Here is a 23,728-nt window from a genome sequence, read left to right on the forward strand (position 1 = left end):
GAAGTGATGATTGGGATGAGAGAGGAAAATGGTTTAACAATTTTTTGGACTTTTTTTGGTGTGTTCTTTCTGAATTCATTATAAGTTCTTCTCTGAGCTGATTTCCTCTTCCTAGTTTGTTCCAACACAATGGCATTTCATAATTTCTCACACCTTTCTCCTTTCCAGTCTGAGCATGGCATAAGTGCAAATATTTAGGAAGGAGATTAATATCAATTGATGGAAGCAGTGGAGAAGGGAACTCCAACTCATCTGTCTCCATCATTTAGGAGAATTTTAGGCCCTCCCTCCTACAGTTTGTGTTGCTCAGTCACCAGAGTCCTATGCCAGAATAGGTGAGAAGAGACAGTCCTGTCACTCTTTCTCTTCTGACCAATCATTTACATCTTCAGAAGCACACCTTAAAGGAAAAAACCAACAAAAAAACCCCAGTAACAGTAACATACTGAGAGACGGACTCAGGAAAAAAAGCAAATCAATTGATAAATGACAGGAATGTAACCCAAAAGAATCTGCATAGTACTGAACAGCCATTTACAACTGATTATGGTAATAAGATGACATATTAAAGACTGTTTTTTTCTAGGGGGAAGCTAGGAACACAATAGGAACGCAACACAATTTTTTTGCATATGCAAGAGAGGAGCATATTGCCTTAGTGAGAAGTATAGGGTACAATTTGAGAATGCTTGTTCTTGCTTTTCCTTTTGGCCTTTTACCTCTATCTGCTTACAGCAGCAATCTTTAGCAAGCTTTAAAAAATTCACTGGAGGTAAATCAGCTGGATTGTCCCAGTACGTAGCCCTGAGAGACAGAGGTTAATGGCCCTAATTATTGTTTAAGGAACAGGTGGGGTGATTTAGAACTTGAGACCAATCAGGAAGGGACAGATGATGACAGAGCTCCTGAGCCAAGGGGGAGGCCTGTTCCTAGTCTGCAAGTCTGAGTAAGAAGAGGAGCAGCTGAGATGTCTCTAGCTGAAGCTGATGGAATAGATTACTGATTAGTTCCCTATCTACCACAAATAAATCTTAAAGAAATGCGTCTCGTAAATCAAGTAAATCTTGTAAGGAAGGCAACTAATTTGACCCCCCCTGTTTAGGGAAGGATAAATAAAACATTTATCATAAGAGTAAGCCAGAGACATTGCTTGAGGTTATCATAGGACAGCAATCATGAGAATGTTGCCTGAGAATTCCTTATAAAGGCAGTTTCTGCCTATTAGCTCCCCAGTTCAATGTATCCTTCAGACTCATGCAAAAAGACCAGGAAGAAATAGAAACAACAAAATAATCTTTCCATTCTAAATCTATGCTGACTGTGCTTCTGTTAAAGACATGGTCTGACATTTTGGGGGTGGGGGATGGAGGACAATATTATGAAAAGCATTAAACCTGACTCCCAGAGGAGGCTGCTCAACAATTGCTGCTCAAACTACTCAGGCAGCCAATTCTAGCAAACAACACAGCTGTGTTGAAGAGCAAATACTCTTCCCCAGAAGAGTCAGACAGGTCCCTACAAATACCATTCAATATCTCTTTTGGCTGGTAGCTTTCATGGTACCATCCTGAAGAAACCAGAAACCGTCCTTGTAAGCCATAATTTTACCTGCCCAGATGGTACAAGACTTTCCAGTTTGTACAAACATTAGTACACATTTGATACAAAAGTGAGCTGTTTTGGTTGGTCTGGCCATAAATGAGCCCTGAGATTTTATATGCTGCCTGTTAAACTCTCAGGCTTATGAGAAGAGAATCAGCCAGGTTCCTCCAGGATAGCATGGCATACTGTAAGCTCCCAGAACAGCTGCTGTTTAGAAAGGAAATTGCACTTACCAACTTGATTCCATGCCCCAGTACTCTCTGTGATTTCTTGTAGTGGAATAAACTTTGTTTACTGCAAAATGGTTCTGTCACTTAGTACCTGGAGCTCAGTTAGAGGGAACCATACAGCCATCAAGCAGCACTGAAATTTCCAAGATGATCTAATAGACCTGGTCTGTAAAGGCTCAAACTCATTTACAATAAAAATATTTACCTTCTATTAGGAAAGATAACTTGAGTTGTGAATACTGGGACCACTTAGTTACATGCATTCACTTTAACTAACTAAATCACCACCCCGCCATGGAGAATTCCCCTATCAGAGTATAAAGCTGAGTATAAAATCCTATTTGGCAAAACTCCACCTTCACCAAAGACCACAATCAATCCAGCTTCTTGTAGAGGAAGAATTCTGTGAGGAAAACCAGCTAGAATTATGCCAGAAAAATTAAATAAATCAGAGCATACAGTGCATTTTCTCATATTGATATCATAACTCAATAGCTGACTATGGAGAACTGAACAGCTATAAAAACTGGTTTGTATCATTCTCCAACCCAAATTATATAATCTTCCACATCCTACCACTAAATTCAGGCAAAAGGGATTTGATCTTATGATAAGTCAGCTCATCATATGAAGAGAACTAGCTGAAAAATTTAAATCCAGATCTGAGCTGGACTAAAGTTTTATAGGTTGTTGTCCCTTTCTACTGGTTTTCTTATTTTGTGTGACTACTATTGTATCCTTAGCTTCCACAAATGAAATTTAAAGAACAAAGAGGAAACCAAAATACAATACATTTTTTAAAATTAAAGGAACTCATGTATAGATCTATTTTTAGAAAGAGACTCCCCTCTCATGGTACAACTGCCTACACTGGGCACTCATGAGTCTCCTCTTTCACAGAGCCCTACCTGAGCTCAAGGCATGCAGTGCTGTGATCTACAGGCTGAGATCCTTCTGAAATATAGAATGTAACTCTCACCTGTTGCATTTTACTAAACTTAAATACAAGAGGCACAGAATTTGAGGGACAGAGGAGTTTTCTGTGAACATCCCTCACCACCGTCACTGGAATTGGCGTTGGTTCTGCTCTGTTGTGCGGCCCGGTCACGGATCAGAAAACCTGAGCAGGTTTTATTAATGCCTGAGCAGGAATTAATTTTAAAAACAGAAAGGCAAGGATAACTTAGGTAAAGTTCCTTTTTCCTAGTGTGTACCTGTAGGAGGGCTCTATTGGAATACAAAGATGTGTTCACATGTGGCATAGGATGCTAATAGCTTTGTTTGCCATTATTAAAAAGTAACACACAAGCAGTGGAAGCATTTAGAAACTGATTTTCTCTGGCAAACATGATCTCTTTGGCTTTGTCAAGAAATTTTGAAACTCCAGTAGTGGTGCTTTTAGATGAATATGATGATATGGGTTCAAGGCAATTTTTCTATGTAGTATATGCTTTCAATAGTGCCATAGGAAACAAACAAAATACAAAGACATGACTTGTGCTGGCAGTCACAGCTTACCTCTACAAGTCCTGTAAAGGAGTAGCTTTGATATCTACTCACTGATTCCTACACAGAGATATCCATTATATTATATTTAAACCAGTTTATCTTCAAAAAGTAGAGCTGAAGAAACCTGACATCTTAAAGATGTATGTCCTAAATCCTCAAATCTCACCAGTATGCATTCTTCATTTCACTCCACGTCTCTCTCACTCTTAGAGGGCAGGACTTTGTGGGTTGTTGAGGGCTGGGAGATCACTCATTGCCCAAGCAGTATCTGCCTCTCAAAAGTCCAATTCCCTCATGAAAGCAAGTCTTTCTACTTGAGCCAAATGCAGATTTTCACAGCTCATAGCAACTCAAAATTGTCAAGATTACTACCTTGTGAAATTAGATTCAAAGGTTATTCAGGGACAGATAAACTGACAGAGCATAAAGCACCCCCTTTGGGAAAAAAAACCCAGAAAAACAACAAGACAACAAATAGCAACAAACAACTTCTCACATTGATAGAATAAAATGCACCATATGGACAGCATAACAGCACTTTCTTGTATAAAACTTTCCTGGCAGAGAAGATTTTAAAATACATTTTTTACCTGGGACATAAGTAAAACAGGAACAGTCTGACATATATCTCTAAATAACACTTTGCATTCTAAATATATTTTTATGGAAAGCTCTATTTTGAAAAGATCTAATGAATACTTTGCAAATTATGGCTCTAGGTAGAATGAATTTCAAAGGGGTGTGTGGGAGGTATCCATACAGAGAACAATCCCATATTTATTAGCCACTTCCACAGCATTATGTGCTCTAATACTATTAATTTTCTGGATATATGTACAACTGGAATTATTAAGAAGTTCAAAGCATTGAATAAAATATAGGAGATCATTTTTTTATTAATTTAACATAACCTCACAGCTTGACTGAAAACAAAAAATATAAATTGATGATTATACAAAACCTGTTGTATGAAAGTATGAAATCACTTTCACAAAAAACTTCTGGAAAGGTGATACTCTTTAAAAGATTTAACTTTCCAAGTAGCTGCTTCTATTAAATAAACCTATGGGACTAATAGGTTAACTAAGATAAGAACAGAATGTCAGTGCATACACATATTTCTTTTAATGCACTGCCTTTCAAGGTCCTGTTCTAAGACATGGATGACAAATGGACCATCCAGTAGTTTTTAATTGCTAATAAATTCTGTATTACATGCTTAATCAACGTTCCCCATGAATTTTAGGATGATCCTAGCTGTTATTGAAACTGCAAACCCCCAGGTTTATAAACCAAAATAAAAAAAAATTCCTATTTACCATTCAGCCTTTCAAAAGTCAAGGGGAAAGATACACAACCCATCATAGGACCCAAATTTAAGCTTTCTGCCTTATGTTTTTCAGAGATCATGTTTCATAGGCTTTAAATAATTGGAGCTACTTGGAAACACTATTTACACATTAACTTTGCACATGAAAAATGGTTGGTCCTTCACTTGATCCAATCACTGAAAACTGCACTGCCCTCAATTAACTAATTCAAGGTAAGATGTTGTCTGCTTTTTTTTTCCTGGTAGGATGAAAGGCTTTAGGGTAGGATTAGTGAGGCCCATTAATTTTGGAAATTAAATGCCATCCTTTTGCTTGTCTGTATGTGCCTTTCCACCAAAGTCAAAAGAAAACATCTCTACTTTGTAAGATAGCCAGCTGTGGCCTGAGCACAGCCCATGGAAATATGTCCTTGCAGAGTAAATACAAGTTCTCCCCTGTGAGAGAGGAATGGGCTCTGAGGTTAACATTTCATTTTGTACCAATGCCACTTAAAAAGCTCTTACACTTTCTGCCATTAATCCACGCCCTTATCAGGACCTTTTTTTTTTTTTTCTGTCATTAATCCACACCCTCATCAGGACCTTGCACTATTGCACTTTTTTTTTCTGGCTATTTCTCCTGAGACCCCCACCTGTGTGCCCCTTCCCAGGAGCCCCACTGAAGCTGAGCTATACCATGAGCAAGTGGGGGCCAAGAATGTCCCAGGCTGCTCCTGGCTTGCTCCCTGCCCTTCCTGCACTGAGCTGTGACCTGCACATCCCCTCCTGCTTCTCTGCTGGTCATTGGGACCTGCTGCTGCCAGCAGCCTGCCCTGCCATTTGCTACATCAAGTCTGCATAATGTTTTTTCCTCAGCTTCCAAATTTTTCCTCCCTCTGATACTTTATCAAAGGTAAAGCAGTGACCTGTAATGCATGCTTACAAGATCAGATAGGAAATACCTTCTATTCCTGCCAATCTCACCACTTGTTCTAGTCAATAAATTGTCTTTCTGAGTGGTTTGGGTGTTTTTTTCTGAAATGAGCAATTACAAGAAAAGGTCACTGAACTAAGGTGGTGTAACATAAAACTCAGACCATGAACTGAGTTTTGAATGGGCAGCTTTTCTGACTCCTCTATTAGCTGTTGTCTTCATATATTGTAGCAGAAGTGTAAGAAGAGGTATTGAAAGTCATGAGGTCATCTGTTGGGATAATCCTGTATAAAGAGAAGACCACCATACAGAGTAGATCCACTTTTCAAGCTTAAATCTCTCAATAAATAATTATTTAGCAAAGCACTATATAGTTGATTTGGATTAACATGTAAGGGTGATTAAATTGGAGTTCACAACACCACAGGAGATGGGGGGCAATAATATTAAGTAATTTGTGCCAACTGGGAGGAACAGGCAGATGAAGTGAAGCCCTAAAATGGCTGCATGGCAGTGCAAATTTATGTGCTGGTGACAAAGCCCTTTCAAAGAAGAAGGAAGGAGGGAAGGAGGAGGCTATTGCACCTTACCCTGCCTCTGACCTGCAGCAGAAGGATTTAGCAACCAGGAGAACACTCAGCCAAGCAAGCTTTATGAAATAGAGCATTGTGAAATAAAGATTGTATGGTAAGAAGCAACATTTAAGGAAGAATTGAAGCAATTTGCTTTATACAGGTACACAGATGCACAGACATACTCATATTTCATACAATAAATTGAAAACCCAGATTTGAAGTCCCATGCTTCAGTGATTTTAACTATTATTTTTACTTTGACTCTTTTTTTCATAATTAAAAAGAAAAAAAAACCAACTGCTAAATAGCTACAGAAAATTAGGATATTCTAACACTTCTACAACCTCTTCCTCCTGCAGTTCTCTCACTTTGAGCTACATACTCAGTTGAATAATTAAATGCACTATACAAGTAAGCTGTATGACTGAATCTAAGTAAAGCATTCAACTTTAGGTCAGTTAAGGTTTAATCACACAAATACTAATAATGTAGTCCATAGGCTCTCTTGGGCATACATAAACATGTTTTTATGATGAGGTCTGGAAAGATTTATCAAGACCATCAGTGAAAATGTATTCCTCATGGTTCCAACAAAGCCCAAATTAAAACAAACATTTAAAAACACTGATTTGAATTTTAGCTCTGCTAATAAAACCAGAGGAAACTTTCCAATGGCTACTCAGTTGAAGTTGACTCTGCATCTTTACCTTAACTGAACAGGAATGTCTGAAGATAAGGATTCGTACTGTGATTAATGTTCAGCTATAACACACAAGAAACAAATGGCTTCTCCAGCTTTTCTGGAGAAATTGATTGATTTGCTTTGGGAAAGGAATTATGCCATGCCTGTATTTACCAACCAGTAGACATGTTTGCCTCACAAGACCAATGTAATGTTAAGCTGATTGATTTTTATTGATGTCTTCAGAATCCCAAGCGTGCTATGTAAATCCAGAGAATTTAGATATAGGAACCTCTGGCAATTAAAATATTGATGAAGGTATAAACAACTTGTTCATGTTGTATAAAGTTATTATGCAGAATTATCTTATTAGAAACAGAATAACCTAAAATTTGTATTACCTATATAAATTATAGGTGTTAAATGACAAATGTAAAAATTAACACAGTAGTATCCTATATATTTCAAGGACAAAAATTTCAACTAGGAAAAAAAATAGTAAAAAGTGAAGCAAAAGTTTTGTAGATGCTGCCAAGACTGCCACTGCCTACACTACATGGAGAGGAAAGTTCTACTATCTCACAGTTAACAGTAGACTTACACAGTCTATTCTTTTTTAGTTTACTATTTCACATAAATAGCCCAACATATAAGTTTTAGGTACTGTAAACATTGCTATAAAGTAAGCATTAAATATGGAAAAATCATGTAAAATCAAAATCTAAACACAGGAATGGAGAAACGGGCTAAAAGCAAACTACATACTCCCTGTCAATTTAATACTAAAAAAAAAAAAAAAAAGAAAAGAAGAAAAGATATAGCCTTAAAAATACTTACCTCTTATACTAAATAGAATGATCTTGAATTGGCATAGTGAGTGCAGTAAAAATAAGTCTTGTCCTGGAGTCTCAAACCAGAAGTATGCAGGGTTAAGTACTTAAGATTACGAAATACAGATATTTAGGCCAGGTTTCTCAAAATCTTAGGCCAGGCAACTGGCAATGTGAGATGCTAAAAGCCTTTTTGGCTCTTTAAGCATTCAAGAGACTCCTACCAATTCACAGAACCATAGAACATGACCACTCAGCTCTTGAACAGAAGAGAATAGTTGTCACCATTTTCCTAAAGGACACAATCATTCCTCATATACTTTCAGATTCATTAGTACATATATTTATAAAATGAACACCTACCTTACCATAGATATTTTTGTGTAATGATGGACTAGTTTCATATGAATGGTTTGTTGCAATCATTGCAAAAATATTTTATCTTAAGTCCAACCTAACCTATAAAAAGAAGTTCTATCCGCTGAGTCTTTTGATAAATGGGCCTTCCAGAGAAAACAACGTATGAATTAGCAATAACCACTGAGATCTGGGATGAAGTCATGGCTGCTTTATCTCTAATAAGGTAATTCCATCTTTATGCAGCAAATTTTTCACCTCCTCAGTGTTTTGTCACTCATTTAGATCTGTTAGGAACTCCCAACATCTTTTTCCAGTATTACATAAACCTGCATATTATGTGTTTTCTGAAGGCAGGGTGGACACTTAGTTGAATGAATAGAGGTGGATTTTATAAAGCTTCTAATGAAGCATAGAGAAGCATCAACCTTGTGAGACTTATCTTTAAGCTGAAACTGACACAAGTAGCATATTCCAAAACATATCTGTATGTCATTCCTACATGTGTCCATCTCTCTCCCAGCTGAGCCAAGAGGGTGTGAGATAGCACACATGCCACAGACTCATCTAACTTCTTTTCCACTAAATACAGCTATTCTTGCTAAGCAACACACTGAGGGAATCAGGAATTTTCAAAACCTTTATTTTAGTAATTTAATACAGCTTTTGAAACAGGTCCAGTCCCACGGGGCTCCATCTGCAAAAGATTTTTTAAGAGCATATGACTAACTGTACAAAGCGAGACAAGGATAAATTCATTCAGAGGGGGTCCAAAAAAACATATATCACTGATTAAGTAAAAGGGCCCAAAGAATATCCATGTGTCCTTTTGAGAGCCAATACAGAGCTCACAGTGTAACATTGTGGACTGAGGATATATCATATTGGGGCCATTCATGGTAACCCCTAAGGAAACCAACTCACCTTTCCCTGATTTTCTTTTATTAATCCTGAGAGGGTGCAGCCCAGGAGCTCAGCAGTAGAAGGCAGAGGGAAGAAATTCTGAATAGTTCTGAAAGGGATCTTCCTGATGGAGTCAGACAATTCCCAAATGCCATGGGAAACACAAGAGGAGGAAACATATTACTCCATGACCTCTACCAAAATATAAAATGGAGTCAGAAGCAAGATACAAGATTTCATATTCATTCCCAATATTAATTAAAACACACATGAAAAACAGTTGCACTCTTGTCTGCTAGAGCACCTGTACACAAAGTTTATGTTTGTATTCCAGGTGCCTTAACAACATGAGCTCTTTGTATGCTCCTGGTTCATCTGTATGATTCCATACTTTGGTTCATGGCCAATGGATATGACTGGTTCTCATCAGACAAAGGGAAAAATACATGAATATATATGTGTGTGTAAATATATTGTGTGTGTGTGTGCATGTATATGAAGAGAACAGCATGTAGGATTTCCCATCAGATCTGGGAGTAGCTCATGGCATATTCTTGATGACAAGAGTTGGAGAGCACAGACTGAATAGGTGTGAAGGGACACTGAGAATGACCCTCTGACCAAAGCAGCTGATGAGAGGAAGCATCTCTATGGGAAATATTCAGTTGTACCACGCCAAGATCCAGGCAACAGCTGCAGTATTTCACCGAAACACTGTGAGCTCCAAGAAGCAGCAGCTTAGGGAAAACTCTAGAGATGCATATGGAATTCATCCAGTATTAAAATGTTTCATGGCATGCCACACTTACATGGGTGAAATGGAAACTCACATCAGTTACAGATTCCTACCTTTGGCTGTATATTTTTATACCCTTTCATCAGTTCCCAGTGAAACACAAATGTTGACTGTTTACACGGCTCTCAAACACCAGTTTCCAGGATCTGTTACTGATTGCGCAAGAATACCATTCTGTAGTATTTGTAACCATCAATGTCTTATTTCTTACCACACATTTTGCAAAATTTTTTGATTGCTGTCTTTTGACTGTGTTTAATAAACATAAGAAACATTTCACAGCTTTCAATGCCTACCTCCACCACTATCCCCTCCCCGCCTCAATAACTAATGTAGATGCTGGTTTTTTAATTGCTTCTTTCAAGTATTCAAAATCAGTCAGTGTTAGAGATGAAATACAAAGCAGGATGTTTTGATGAAACATATGGCAGACAAAACCTCAAGCAGACTGATAAGGATTATTGGCAGTTGTTCTTTTTCACTCCCCATTCTGAGGGGAATAAGATGCTGCTAGAGACCATCTGGGAAATCCATCTAGCAAATCCCTTGTTGTTGTAGGGATCTAGGACATCAACTATGATTCCAGTTCCTCACTGTTTTCAGTGGCACATTACAGATGCACCACTGTTGTTTTCTATAAGGCTGAAAGTTATTAATCAGAACTCTGTGGACAATGTGAATTGAATTCTTGCCTATCCTCTTGGAGCAAATGTCTATCACCTAGGTTCCCCTTTACAGAGGACTAGATTCAGTAATTAAAGTTAATTCCTCACAGTTCTATATTCTGGTAAAGTAATACTGTTATCTTTATTTTTTTCATAAAAACCAGAATTTAAGATAGGTGTTCCATGAGTCTTCAGAAGTAGATGCAGGAGAATGACCAGAAAAGTTGAAGCAAAAAGGGCAAGCAACAAAAGGAAAGATGAAAGAGAACAGATTAGTTAAATAGTTTTAAAGTTGAATTCTACTTTTCTTTCCCTCTTTCCTCTACTAAAAAATTGACCTATTCACTTCTCTCACATCACCCAACAAATCCAGCTGCTTGAATAAGTCTCCAAAAAAAGTATTCAGTGTTTTAATGTAATTAATTATTCCCAGCAATTGCTATGGAGAGCACACAAAAAGCACAGCTTGAAAGTGTATCAAGCTTTCAGCAAGACATTTGGCTACTGGCATTCATTCACCAAGACAAAAAGATTAGCAAATGAGATATCTGAAAGACAACTAATAAAAATTATATTTATTTTAAAATCTCATCAATATATTGTTAGAAATGTCTTTAAAGATGAAAAATCTTTGGCTTCTTTTCTCTCTTTTCTCAGGACTTGTCTTGGCATGTAGAAAAGAATTCAATACCAGAAAGAAAAAATTAGGAGTGACATTCATGATTATCAACTTCTTGAATAACAATATAGTTTTGAAGGAGTTGAATGTGTAGAAAGTAGCCAAATAGGAAGCAATTCATCAAAGATTAGTTTTGAGGATCAGCTCTTCAACCTCAGCATCTGAAAAATTAAAAAATGACAGTTCATTAAGTGTAAATAATATTAAGACCAAACACAATCGCAATAGGTAGCAATTATTGCTGCCCCATTATATCTTGCTCAATTTACCATCAAATAGTGTTTATTCTTCCAAGAGCAAGATTTGCTCTCAGTCTTTTTCTAGGTGGCAGAGAAGCTGCATATGTGATAATAGAAGAAGAAAAAGGAGCAGCAAATCGTTTAATGTGGTAAGACTTCATCACAAATTCAATTTCCTTCCTAATGGGGAAAAAAAATACAACAAACCACAACAAAAAAACCCCCAAAAAATAAGAGTTAGGGATTGTAACAAGGTTCAGCCTTGAGGGTGTCTATCAGGAACAAATCTCAGATGAAGTGAACAAGAATTTGCCTGAAAGGTACAGACATGTGTTCCCCGACTGATAAGTTATAAAACGTTCTTGGCTGTAAACAGGGAGGGAAGTAGTTTCAGACCTTACCTCTTTGATTGCAGAGGCACTTGGTAGCTTTCTGGCTTGTCTGAACAGATGTCCAGCCTCTAAAAGCAGGTTGCAGAAAGTCCTGCATCTCCTTCACGTACAAGAGCTTCTTGTTTGATACGAGTGATGAGAGACTCCAGAGGTAAAAGTGTATGAGGATAGACAGCTGGATCTGTGAGTAACACACATTCAATCTGGCATCAAGAGCACCACTTTCTGCTACTTCACCCATGTGCTCTTCCTCCTTTAAAAAGAAACCTCTGAGAAAATTTCTTAAGGTCGCATCAAAACTTATTCTCTTCCATGCCGGCTTTACATTAGCTGGGATTTCATACTCATATGGAGCCAGATTGTGTTCTCCATTACAGGTATGCAAATCTGGAGTGGCATCATCAGTTTCCATTTAATTGACCTGGAGTTACATCATTGTAATGAATGCCCTGCAGGAAATCAATTTACTTTCAAGAGCTTTGAGTGAACACGAAAACCTGCTTCTAAATGTACTTCCAATGGGAAGAATTAGACACAGAACTGATGGTATCAGACAAAGGACTTTGATGAATGTGACTGTTAGAGAATGCTATAGAATTCATATTTTCTGACAAAGATAACACTGATTTTTTTTTCCATGCAGCTGCAGTAGCATGAAAAACATGCTCTTCAAAACAATGACATATTTAGACATTTATTATGGGTAACCCCCAAAATCAGAAGATTCAAGCCTGAAAAAAACAGTGCTCTGTAAAACTGTAGTTGTTACACTTGAACAGTGATTAAACAGTGCTTATTAAACCACTAAACTAACATCAAATGTTTTTTGGTACTAAAGCTTCTCAGTGCCCTCTAACAACTTCCTACAATAGAACAGGAAAAAAGAACTTTTTTTTTCTTCATAGACCAAACATTCTTTATCCAAACAACAAATAAATTGACTTTTAGAGTCAGAAAACTGTGATTTTCTCAGTTTGTTTGTTTTCTAAAAGTAGGGAAGAGTAAAATCAAGGTGCCAGATAAAATGATAGAGTAAAACATAAAGGACTCAGACTTTATGAGAGCAATTTCTATAAACCCTATGCATGAAGCAGAAATTTATTGGGAAAGAGAAAAAAAAACAGGCTAATTTGTAGGTGAGTGGGCAAAAAAAAATTAGGAAGTCACAAAACTGCTTGCATACACTTTTGTTCTCCTTTCACTGAAGTCCTCCATACACAGGAGAAGAGAACAGGCTTATCTTCTATTGTAGTGTATCCATCTCCCAAGAAGAGAAAAGCACTGGCGTGCCAGTTACCTTTGCACAGACTTGAGCATAGCAGAGAAAGAAGATACATACTTCAAAAGAACCCTTGAGCCTGCCTTCACACACCAAAGTTGTGAGATGCAAGAATAAAGATGTGGCCTCGTATGACCAACACATGATGGTGGCAGGGATGGAATCTGCCTTCAGTTTACTTCTTTAATCATCTTTAATTTTAAATCTAGTACAAACTATTTCCGCAGGTTCAGTGTAAAGCAGCAATGATGGAACGAATGATTGGGTAGCAATTAAGGCAAAGCTGGAATATATCATCCTCTCCTCAGTGCTATGATTGGAATGGTGAAAGCAGACTAGACCCTAGTGGAGCTGCAGACTCATTTCGTGCTGGTATCTCATTGCTCCAGAATGTTTATAATGCTGGCTTTGACTTCTGCCTCACTCCTGTTGTTTTGTCAAAATCTAGTATGCCACTACTTGCAGTAACATGTTCTAAACCTTTCACGAGACTTTGCTTCACTCTTCATAAGTTATTATGACAGTAGCAAACAGTATTTCATGCTAAGCCTCTTTCTAGTCCTAACAATTAAGCCATAAAATAAAGCTGTCAGATCCCTGGACTGCAGATTCTTAAGATACTTCCATAAACAAAACAGCAGTCAGTAAAATATGGCATTGCTTGAACACTTTCTGTCTGACCATGGAAATGAAATAAAATATACCAGTTAGAACAAACAAAACCAAAAAAGTCTAATTTCTTCTTATGCTATACCTAGGTAGTGAGATCCAGCTTCAAGCAAGGGAGACAATGAAAATTCTGAGGAGAGACGAGTTGGAATCAAAAGATCCTTTCTGACAGGCTAAACTCTCAATCCAGATAAATTATCTTAACTTGGGTATTTAGCAAAATAAACTAGATGGGGAAAAGGGTATTTTCTTTGTACTAAAAAGCCAACATACAGAGTTTAGTGGTATCCTCAAAAGAGGAGGAGGCACTTCTATCTTGCCCATTCCACCTTCCCTCCTGCTTAGAGCTGAGGTAACCATCTCATATAAGAACCACAGCACAATGCTCCCATTCAGCTGAAACCTGTCTATTCCACTTGAATATAAATAATCAATTATGATGAAAGAAAAAAAAAATTAAGTAAAAAAAAGAAAGGAAAAAAACCAAAAACATCTCCAACACTGTTCTTAATAACATGAAAATTCCAAAAGTCTTCATTTTAACTCCTGCTTCAAGTAGCTGCACACCTGTTTAACATTTTATTAGCTATTTTAAAAAATAAATTACTTCATAAGTTTCTTGATAGGCCTCTATCAGCCTCAATTAAAAGTGCACTGCAATTCCTAAGGATTCCACTTGCTTTAGAAAAAGCCATATGCTCTCTTATTTTCTGACCATGGCCATTTCCCCAAGGAAACCTGCAGACAGAAACACAGGGAACTAGGCAGGCAGTGACTCCATTGCTTCAGAAACACAATGTCAGATGTGATGATGTTCACTGGATTTAAGGAATGACCTTCCACCTTTTGCTAAGATGCAATCACATCTTTTAAAAGGAAAGAGAGTGAGGAAGAAATACATCAAGACTCTGCCTTGCTCCTCATAGGGGGTGTCTATCTGTGGCTAAATTCATGTGCACTTTTGGAAACCAGAAGGATTCACCACAGATGACCACAGGCTTATCAGTATAATTGCATACACAGGTCAGGCTGCTTGGAGAGTCATGCCTGGTTTCCCTTGGTAATGATGAGCTCCATCAAAACAGATGTTACAAGACTCTACAGCTGGACTAATCACTGAAGATGACTAAATTTTAACTGGAGTATCGTGCAGGAGCTTCAAACTTCACCCAGGACCTCATACATGCTCTGGCTTTCAGATGCCATACAAGGTTACAGCCTTTAAATACCTTCCTGGGGCAGAGCCTGTGTTTCAAGCAGACAGTGCCGGGCTAACCTGCCAGAGTGTGGATACATTGATTGCAACAGTAATGTGTAAGCGTTTGAAGTTGCAATTGCTGGAGGCAAACAGCCCCCAGCAATGGCCCATGACAATAACACTGTTCTTTACATCAAGCTGTAGGAAAGAGGTTGAGAAACACTTCAAAAACCCAGCATCAAAGGAGAGACAGAAAGATTTTAGTTTTAGAGACTGCATGAAAATTCTGCCTCATGGTGAACAACTGTAGCTATAATGACATGCACATTAGAATGCAGTATTATAATTAAAGGTCATGGTATACTGTTCTCTCCTTTAAAACTATGTTTTACTTTCCAGACTTAAAAGAAACATTCCTTATCTTGTGCATTTCTTCAAGAAGCCAATTGCACACTTTAGCTAAACATAATGCATAATAACTTAGCCTACCATACATCCAGAGGGACTCAAGGTGTCCAACTTTCTACCAGAAATTTCGTCTTGTAGAAAGAAAAAAAAGCCAACTGTTTGCAATTAGTATGTATCTGGACAAAATGGGCCCATGTGTTGTCCTTGTTACCTCATTTTAATGCCTCTCCTAGGCATTTATGATCAGTAGCATATATTTCTATCTGGAAAATCCCTCAAAGAAGTTTTTGCATATTCGGAGTGCCCCTTGCAATACAGACATAACAAACCATTTATTAATCCGGGTAAAATAATGGCACAATGTAAGTATGACTGGTGAGCTCAAGAGCCTGTTTTCCCATACTATATTAAAATAACATTGTTATCCAAATGCAAAAGAGACAAAAATCATTTAAAAGTGTAGGCTTGCTGGATTTAATGAAATAAATAATGAAGAAGAGATAAAGCTATATAATAACTTTTTAAAATAAAATATATGGTACAGAAAGTAGCAACAACAAAAGAATCAGCAATAAAAAAACTCAGTGCTACAGAGACTTCACCACAGTCATACAAAAACCCAGCAGGCTCACACATAAGTAATGATCTAAAATAATTTATATGTGCATGTAACTATTTGAATTCATACAACCACATTTGCAGAGCATTTGCTGATGAATACTTTATAAGTGTTTTCTAGTACAAAGATCCAGACCAGTTAAGTTAAACTTAGGTATGTATTTTTTCAGCTATGCAAAATTTCACAAACTTCAATTTAGCCCTAAATGGTTGCAGAAATTTCTGCTGCTGTGAACAACTAGGTCTTACTGGAGGGTCTGTTTCCTAATAGAAGCTCAATAAAAGTGTACATATATATATATATATATATATATAAAACATATATACATAGACACACGTGTATATACATACTTACGTGTACATATATGCATTAAGCACTATGAAAACTCATTTTGTCCTTGCAAAACAAATTTTCAGTAAATAGTAAAACATTTTGGATCAGATTTTAAGGCTGTTACAATTTGGCAACTCCCTCCACTGCACTCAGGTCATGATCTTTTTGTAAAAAGAAGAGAGTACCACACATACTCACTGCCTGAACTGAGGATTCAAAGTAACGCTGTCCACTGAAATGTCATACTTGTTTAAAGAGCGCTACTAACACCAGTTTCAAAAGCCATATTCTGAAGTAACTGAACCAAGAATTCTTTAAATAATATACTGTAGTTGTTCATAGGGTTATCTAATCTCCAGTTATTTATCAAAGTTTTTTTCAGGCAAGAAAAAAAAAACCCTACATTTCTTAAAAATCACTAATTATGTCCTCTGTGTCCATAGGCATGATAATAGGAAAATCATAAGTATCTCTGTTTTGACAACCAAGATTTTTTGCAGAATAATACCACAATTTTCAAACTTTCCCTATAGCAAAATAGGTATGGACAAGATGAATATTCTGAAAATTTAACTTCCACAAAGAAATAACCATTTTCAATAAATATTTCCCTTTTAGCTCTCATGTTTTCAAAGCAAATATGATGGAAAAACTATCATTTTTATCTCAACAGCTTCTTCTGATCAAAATTCTGCAGCAGATACAAAATTATCTATCAGAACACATCAGCCAAGAGATCCTCCTAGCTCCATTCCTTTGCCCCTGAGTTTCACAGTCTGGACTCTCAAGAGAATACCATCTTGTTCAGGTTAAATGGGACATTGAGGAAGTTGGAGGAAGCATAATGTATTTCTTCCTCCAGTAGTAGCCCATTAATTCAAATATATTTAGAAACTAGATATTTTCTTCAATAACTCATCTTACAAATCTCTAACAAATTATGTTTATCCCAGGATTGTGTTCTTCCTGAAGTCTTTACTCTATATTTAATAATCTTTACTGCATATCTAATTAATCATATACTTAAATGAACTCTAAGCATCAACATGAGTTTCACTAGGACAAAAAGAGGAGACAAATCTGCATATTGTTGTCAATATAGAGTGGGCAGGATGACAGCGAGTGTGAAAGAATGTATTGATGTGGGGGATGATTCTGGCCTCAAAATTTGTAAAGAATGAGATGGCTTTGATTGTCATCTAAATTCATTATAGATTTTTAACACTTTTTTATACATTTTTCTTGTATCTGAGTTGGAACTGATTCAAATTGGAAAGTGAACATTAGGCTGTGTTCTTGTCTTAGCTATAAATGAGTGTCCACATTTAGACTCCTCCCCATCTTTGCCAAGCTTCTTAGTGTATTTGCAAGAGTGATGGCACAAGCAACAACCTACCTCAGGCAAAAGAGCCTGTGTGTCTGTCAATATTTGGGTGATGAGCCTATAAAAGGTTCATTAGAACAATCTGCCCTGAAGCAAAAGATGATACTGTTCATATCAGCCAATTTGGGACCCACTGTGCAACTCAAAGTACTGAGTAAATCCAGCACTGGGGTTCATACACAGGCAGAGACTACAGCATGTCAGAACATTTTCCATAGAATGCAAGTTTGTGAGAAAAAAAGTATTCCATACAGATAAACAGTTTTTCATAAAGACTTCATGGAGAAGGTGTTGGGATCCTTGGTTTGCTTAATGGCCATGAGAAAGACTAATAATCCCCCATTTAGTCTCCCTTTGTTCTACCCACTAAGACACTAAAGTTACAAAATCATTACAAGTTTTATTTTTACTCCACAGGCAATGAAGATAGGTGATAAAACCTTAGTATGATTAAATGTTGTTCTCTACATTGATATCACTCATGTATTTTCCCTTTCTAAGTATGCTTAAGGATTTTAACACTCCTGTTTTGAAGCCCCATAAAAAAATGTGCCTATTCAAGGTATATCTATGTTGTCAGGCTACTAAAAGCCAGTGAGTAGCATTAATAGTCTTTGGATCCAGGATTCACATCCTATTATTGCTGCTGTAAAAGTGGTAAGCCAGTTGGTCATCAGATACTAATTTAAAAAAAAAAAAAGGAACTTGTGACCAGTAAGATCAATGGGTAAATGCTATGACATATGCCATTTCTTCACCTTCCCTACTGCAGGCCCTCATGAAAATCCATCATAGATAGCTAGCTAACTTAATCTGTGAGATCTGTCTTTATCTACAAAATAACACCCTTGCTTCTCCTTACCCACATAATAGAAACGACAGCGAAAAGCCCTCAGGGGATTACAGCTTCTTAAAGCAAACTTGTCAGTTTTAATTCAGGTTAGGTGCCTGCATAACACAATCATGAAGAAACCAAATCAGTTCCTTTCAGATGTTGATAATTCACTGGTAGGAATTCTCTTGGCCATACACACTTAACATTCATATGGATTAATTCTTGTCCAGGTTTTGGTGAGTTCATTTTCTTCCTGGTAGCTGATATAGTGCTGTGTTTTGGATTAAGTATGAGAATAATATTGATATCATACTGACGTTTTAGCTGATGCTACGCAGTGCTTACCCCAAGTTAATGATTTTTCAATTTCCCAGGCTCTGCTGGTGAGCAGGTGCACAAATGGCTGGAAAGGAGCAAGCCAAGGACAACCGTCCTGAACTGGCCAAAGGGATATTCTGCACCACAGAGAGGATTGTCCAGTGTATAAACTGGGGGGAGGGAGGGGGGGGGGGGGTGGCCAGAAACTGTCAAATGCTGCTCAGACACTGACTGGGCATTGGTCAGTGGGTGGTGAGCAACTGTATTGTGCATCACTTGTATTTCTTGGATTTTATTCCTCTTTCCCTTTTTGTTGTATTCTTTTTCATTACAATTATCAGTAGTAGTAGTAGCAGCAGTATACTTTACTTTATTTCAATTGTTAAACTATTCTTATCTCAACCCATAGGTTTTACCTTTCTTCCATTCTCCTCCTGACTCCACCAAGGCAGAGAGGGGAGTTAGAGAGTAGCTGTGGGGTACTTAGTTGCCAGCTGGGTTTAAAACATGAAAATTCTACAGATACATAATAGAAGTGGTGAGATGGCCATCTGTAAATATACATACATATATATCTCCGTACTTATACATGTATATATATGTATCATATTATTTACATACTTTAATTTTTTTTCAAATCAGTAATATAGAGAATTCTTAATAAATGGATTGATAAAATTCATGTCTGATGGAGAACTACACCATTTTTGCCTGTGTGTCAGCACAATATGTTTGCCTATACATATATATTCACCCATGTACATCCACATACACTTAATGTACGTATGCATCATATATGTGTAACAGAGCATACAAATCTACATATGGCATTTAAGTAATGATCTGATAAACATTAGACACATCACATTAAGTGCTTAGCTGGGAAAAACCTTCAGTTTGGCCTCACAAATCTTTTTCTTTTCTGAACTACATGCTTCATATCTGGACCATGTGGAAGCATCTTACCTTGCTTCCATTTTCTCTTGCCTCCCGTTCCATCTTGAGATCAGAAATTAGGAGAGTCTTGTATTTGTTCTTTCCATTACTGCTGTGATCATCTAGTCTGTATTCTGAAGTCAGCTGAGCAGAGAGGGGACTGTCACTCAGGTTCAGAGGCTGCTCATCCTGCTCCAGATTTGTTTTGCCATTACTGTTGGTTTCTGCCATCTCCCTGCAGTGTGTTCCCCCTGAAGCATTGGAACTGTGTCCCACGGTCTCATTGCCATTAAAACTCTCTGCAGCTGAATCATCTATTAAAAAAGATACATTTTCAGTCACATGCCACATAATCATCTCTGTCCAGTTCAAAAATAATTTATGTATTCACAATGTTTTTTTTCAAAACAGAATGAAAGCTGTTTCTATTACTAGCACCAGTAAATTTCTGTAAAAAGCACAAACACACTTCTCCATGTTTTCAAGTAAAAGCTTTAAGTAAATCCATAAAATTGTATTAAGTAAAGGGAAATTGTCTGGGCTGACACTTTAGCACCACTTTGTACATAAAGGATAATCACAAAGGATTTTTAGGAACAAAGTGATAAAGTCTGCCTTGATCAATCTGGCTGTCCATATGGCTATGGATCTATTTAGATTCTTATACCACATTCATTAGTGCACTATCACATATTTCTGAAATCAACAGAGGTGCACATGGTACTGAGAGAAAATCTGAATCTCAGGTTTTAAGTATGCAGAACAGCACATGTCATATCCATAAATATCTTTTTGCAGAGATACAGTGTAAATAAATCTGATGTGTTCACTGCTGGCAGCAGAGATTACACTAGAAAAGCTGATTGCTGAAATAAAGATCCTGTCTTCATTTTGTTCAGGTGCCCATTCACTTCTTTCATTCATTGTGTATTATAATATACTTTAAAATATTGATAAATAGTGGACTAAACTATAAGCCTGAACACTCCATCCAAAAACTCTGGATGTGTCATTGTCACCCTTAAGATTTTACAGTTGGATTGTATGATTTTAACATGTGTCTTCACTTACTTACAGATTTGTGTATCTTGTCAGTACTGGAATTTGCCACCTGTCCTACCACTCAGCCCTTCTTTACTTCTAAACAATCTTTTGGCCAACAGGCTATTTAGTAAAACATTTTATTTTTCAAAGGATTAAATGGCAGTAGAATTTGGCACTCACTATGCCCTCTTCTTGTTCTCTAAAGCACCTCTGTGCTGGCAATTTATACGGTTTTGCTCATGGTGCAAACACCTGCCCAGGGCTCTACAAGGATTTGTTTATTGCAGACTATGAAGCTGGAAACAAAACTGGGAGGTCAGTAGTCAGGAATGCATCCAGATTGAAACTGGAGATATGGAATGAGATGGACCTTCATATATTAGCACCTTAATACACCATCTTTTTTAGGCCCTTCTAAACAACTTTTATGAAAAAGGAGCAAACACATTTATACACATGAGGAATTTAAAAAACCCATCAGGACACATCCTTTAACAGTTGTGCTCAGAAACACTCATGCTTTAACTACATGATTAATCAAATTGTTGACTCACCATCATTATTACAGTAAAAAACAACTATTCACCGCTCTCAGATGAGATTTTAAAAGAGAAGAAAATAGTGGATAAATGGGTAGTAATCTAATTCAATTGAATTAGAAAAGCCAGAGACAAGTTATCATACATAATTCTCTTACTTTCTGCACTCCAAAAACATTTTTATGCCATAAATATATACAGGACTGGGCATGTAGTATGAACATATTTTTTTAATTGCTTTGTTTTGTAAAGCTGGGGGAAAAAAATCAAATTTTTTAACAATACAAATTAAGAGTCATAATTTTAAAAATTTTATTTGAGGACCATTTTTTATTCTTCTAAAACAGCTGTATAACTAATGGCTACAATAAAAAACAACCAACTGTGCTTTGGTATGTATCACTTTTACATTCTCTCTTGGGAATACCAATGTATACACAATAAATGACATAACACTCCTAGAATAAGACTTTTAAATGTGTATACCAAACAAATTTGTAACAGAGCAATCTGCTTGAGGATTTCAGCTATGTAAGTGAGTAAGAAGATCAGGATTTATCCTTAATAAACCTTATATCATGCCCTGAGACTTGTCTTCAAGGCCATAACATATAAAAAAAGGCTAAAATTCTAACATACTCAGAAATAAATAAGCAGTTTTACTACTCCAAAACAGAAAATGGAATTCTAATATAGGGTCTTTACTTTTTTAAAAGAAAATAGCCACACTTCCAACTGATTTTAAAAGCTCTGAGATAACAGAAAGAAATCCAGATATTTTTTACCAGAGAAACACTTTGATTACTGTTGTGTTTAGGACTGTTAGCAGATAATTGGCTTCTTGATTAGCAGTTTAAAAAGTGACAGTTAGCTTCAAATTAATTAAATCAGTTACTGAATGGGTCACTGAGTGAGGGATGCTCTTCCCTTTGAAGGGCTCAGAAAATTCCCTGCTGTCAGCAGCAAAGACAGAAACAAGTGAGGAACCAGAGGATACAAAGGGTCACCTAAAAGGTGGGGGCACTGCCTACCCAGCAGCGCGCAAGTCTGATCCCTCAGTGTGCTGGCGCTCCAGTGTCCCAGCTCATGCAGTGCAGAGGAACCTCTACCAGGACACAGAGGGCTGAATGGGGGTGATGGGAGCTGTGCTAAGAGCTAGATCCAGGAACAGCCAATTCTCAAGCACAGCTGTTAGTTTTGCCTAGCAATAATGCTTTAATTTCTTTTTTTTTGTTGCCCTGTATGACATATGGTTGACAACTAAACCTTACAAATGTGTGAGAATGTTACAATGAGAAGAAAAAATAATCTCATGTTTGTTCTAAAACATGACCACTCAACGTTGAGTAAATGTGATCAAGCATTGTAATACTCTGAAACAATAGAAAAGTTTTATAAGATTTCTGCTTTTCTTTGCAAAAGTTTAGTTACTTGATGGAAAATCTCAGTTGCTACTATAAAGTCAAATATCTGTTCTTACAGTAATTTAACCTTGCTTGTTAGAGGTGGGAATTTGTTTGTCAATATAATGGTCAGGAGAATGGCCACAATAGGTATGGTATAAATTGCACTTTTGTCAAGTAAACAGAAATACATATTTCGATAAAGAAGATGAAGAAAAAATAGAAAGTGGTTTAGCAATAGTTTCTCACAGATGTTACCAAGGTAACCAGATTACAAGGTTTAGTACATTCCTCCTCCCTGGGCAGCTGTCTCTTTTTGCTAAGAATGAGGCTACTTTAAAGCAAGAGTTTCTCAGAAGGTATCATAAGCACAAAACACATCAGGAATGACTGAGTTTGGGGAAAAAGGCAAGAGGGTCTTGCCCAGAAGAGGAAAGTGATGTTCATCCTTGGATACAGACAGCCAGAGCCCAAACACCTCCTGACCGCTCCTGGGCCTGCAGGGACTGCAAGCACTCCTGGCCATCACAGGGATGCCAAGGGGCAAGAACAGATCCATGGAGACCTGTCCCTCAGACCATATTCCCCAGTGGCCACTGCCTCTGCCAGGGGCAGGAGGTGAGACCTCAGCTCCCCCCAGCGCCTGGTGCAGCTGCTGAGTGGAGTTGCACCTAAAGCAGAGACTGCACTGGGACCGGCAGCTTGCTCACAGTTTTCTCACCTTCATCTATCACAACACCTCAGCAACAATGAACTGATAATGCCAAAAGCCTCTTCTCTTACCAAGTATTATTTTCCCCTCCGTCCAGCAGAGGCAGAGGCACGGTGGCTTGGGAAGAGCTCAGGGAAGAAGGGGCTTTGTCCAGCTATGGCCACTGGTCCCTGCTCCTTGTTGGGAATTCATAGAGATGAGGTCCACCCCTGAGGCAAGGTCCACTCCAGAGGCAAGGTCCACCTCAGCCTGGTGCACAAGGGGCATCAGCCATGAAACCACAGCAGAGCTGCCCTGCCACACACAGGAGGCTCAGCAAAGCACAGCATTCCTCTCTGGGCTCACTCCA

General features: G+C 37.5%; 1 protein-coding gene across 4 annotated transcripts in view; it reads right to left on the bottom strand.

The window, feature by feature from the left end:
* NOL4 (nucleolar protein 4) overlaps positions 1-23,728 on the bottom strand; it is a 187,841-nt gene that overhangs the window by 60,002 nt on the left and 104,111 nt on the right. For all 4 annotated transcript variants that reach the window (XM_066562826.1, XM_066562834.1, XM_066562816.1 and 1 more), the window contains one exon: positions 19,712-19,995. In XM_066562826.1, the coding sequence (XP_066418923.1) occupies positions 19,712-19,995 (284 nt within the window). The remainder of the gene's footprint in view (positions 1-19,711; positions 19,996-23,728) is intronic.

This window comes from Molothrus aeneus, chromosome 1 (genome assembly GCF_037042795.1).
Source record: "Molothrus aeneus isolate 106 chromosome 1, BPBGC_Maene_1.0, whole genome shotgun sequence".
NCBI lineage: Eukaryota > Metazoa > Chordata > Aves > Passeriformes > Icteridae > Molothrus > Molothrus aeneus.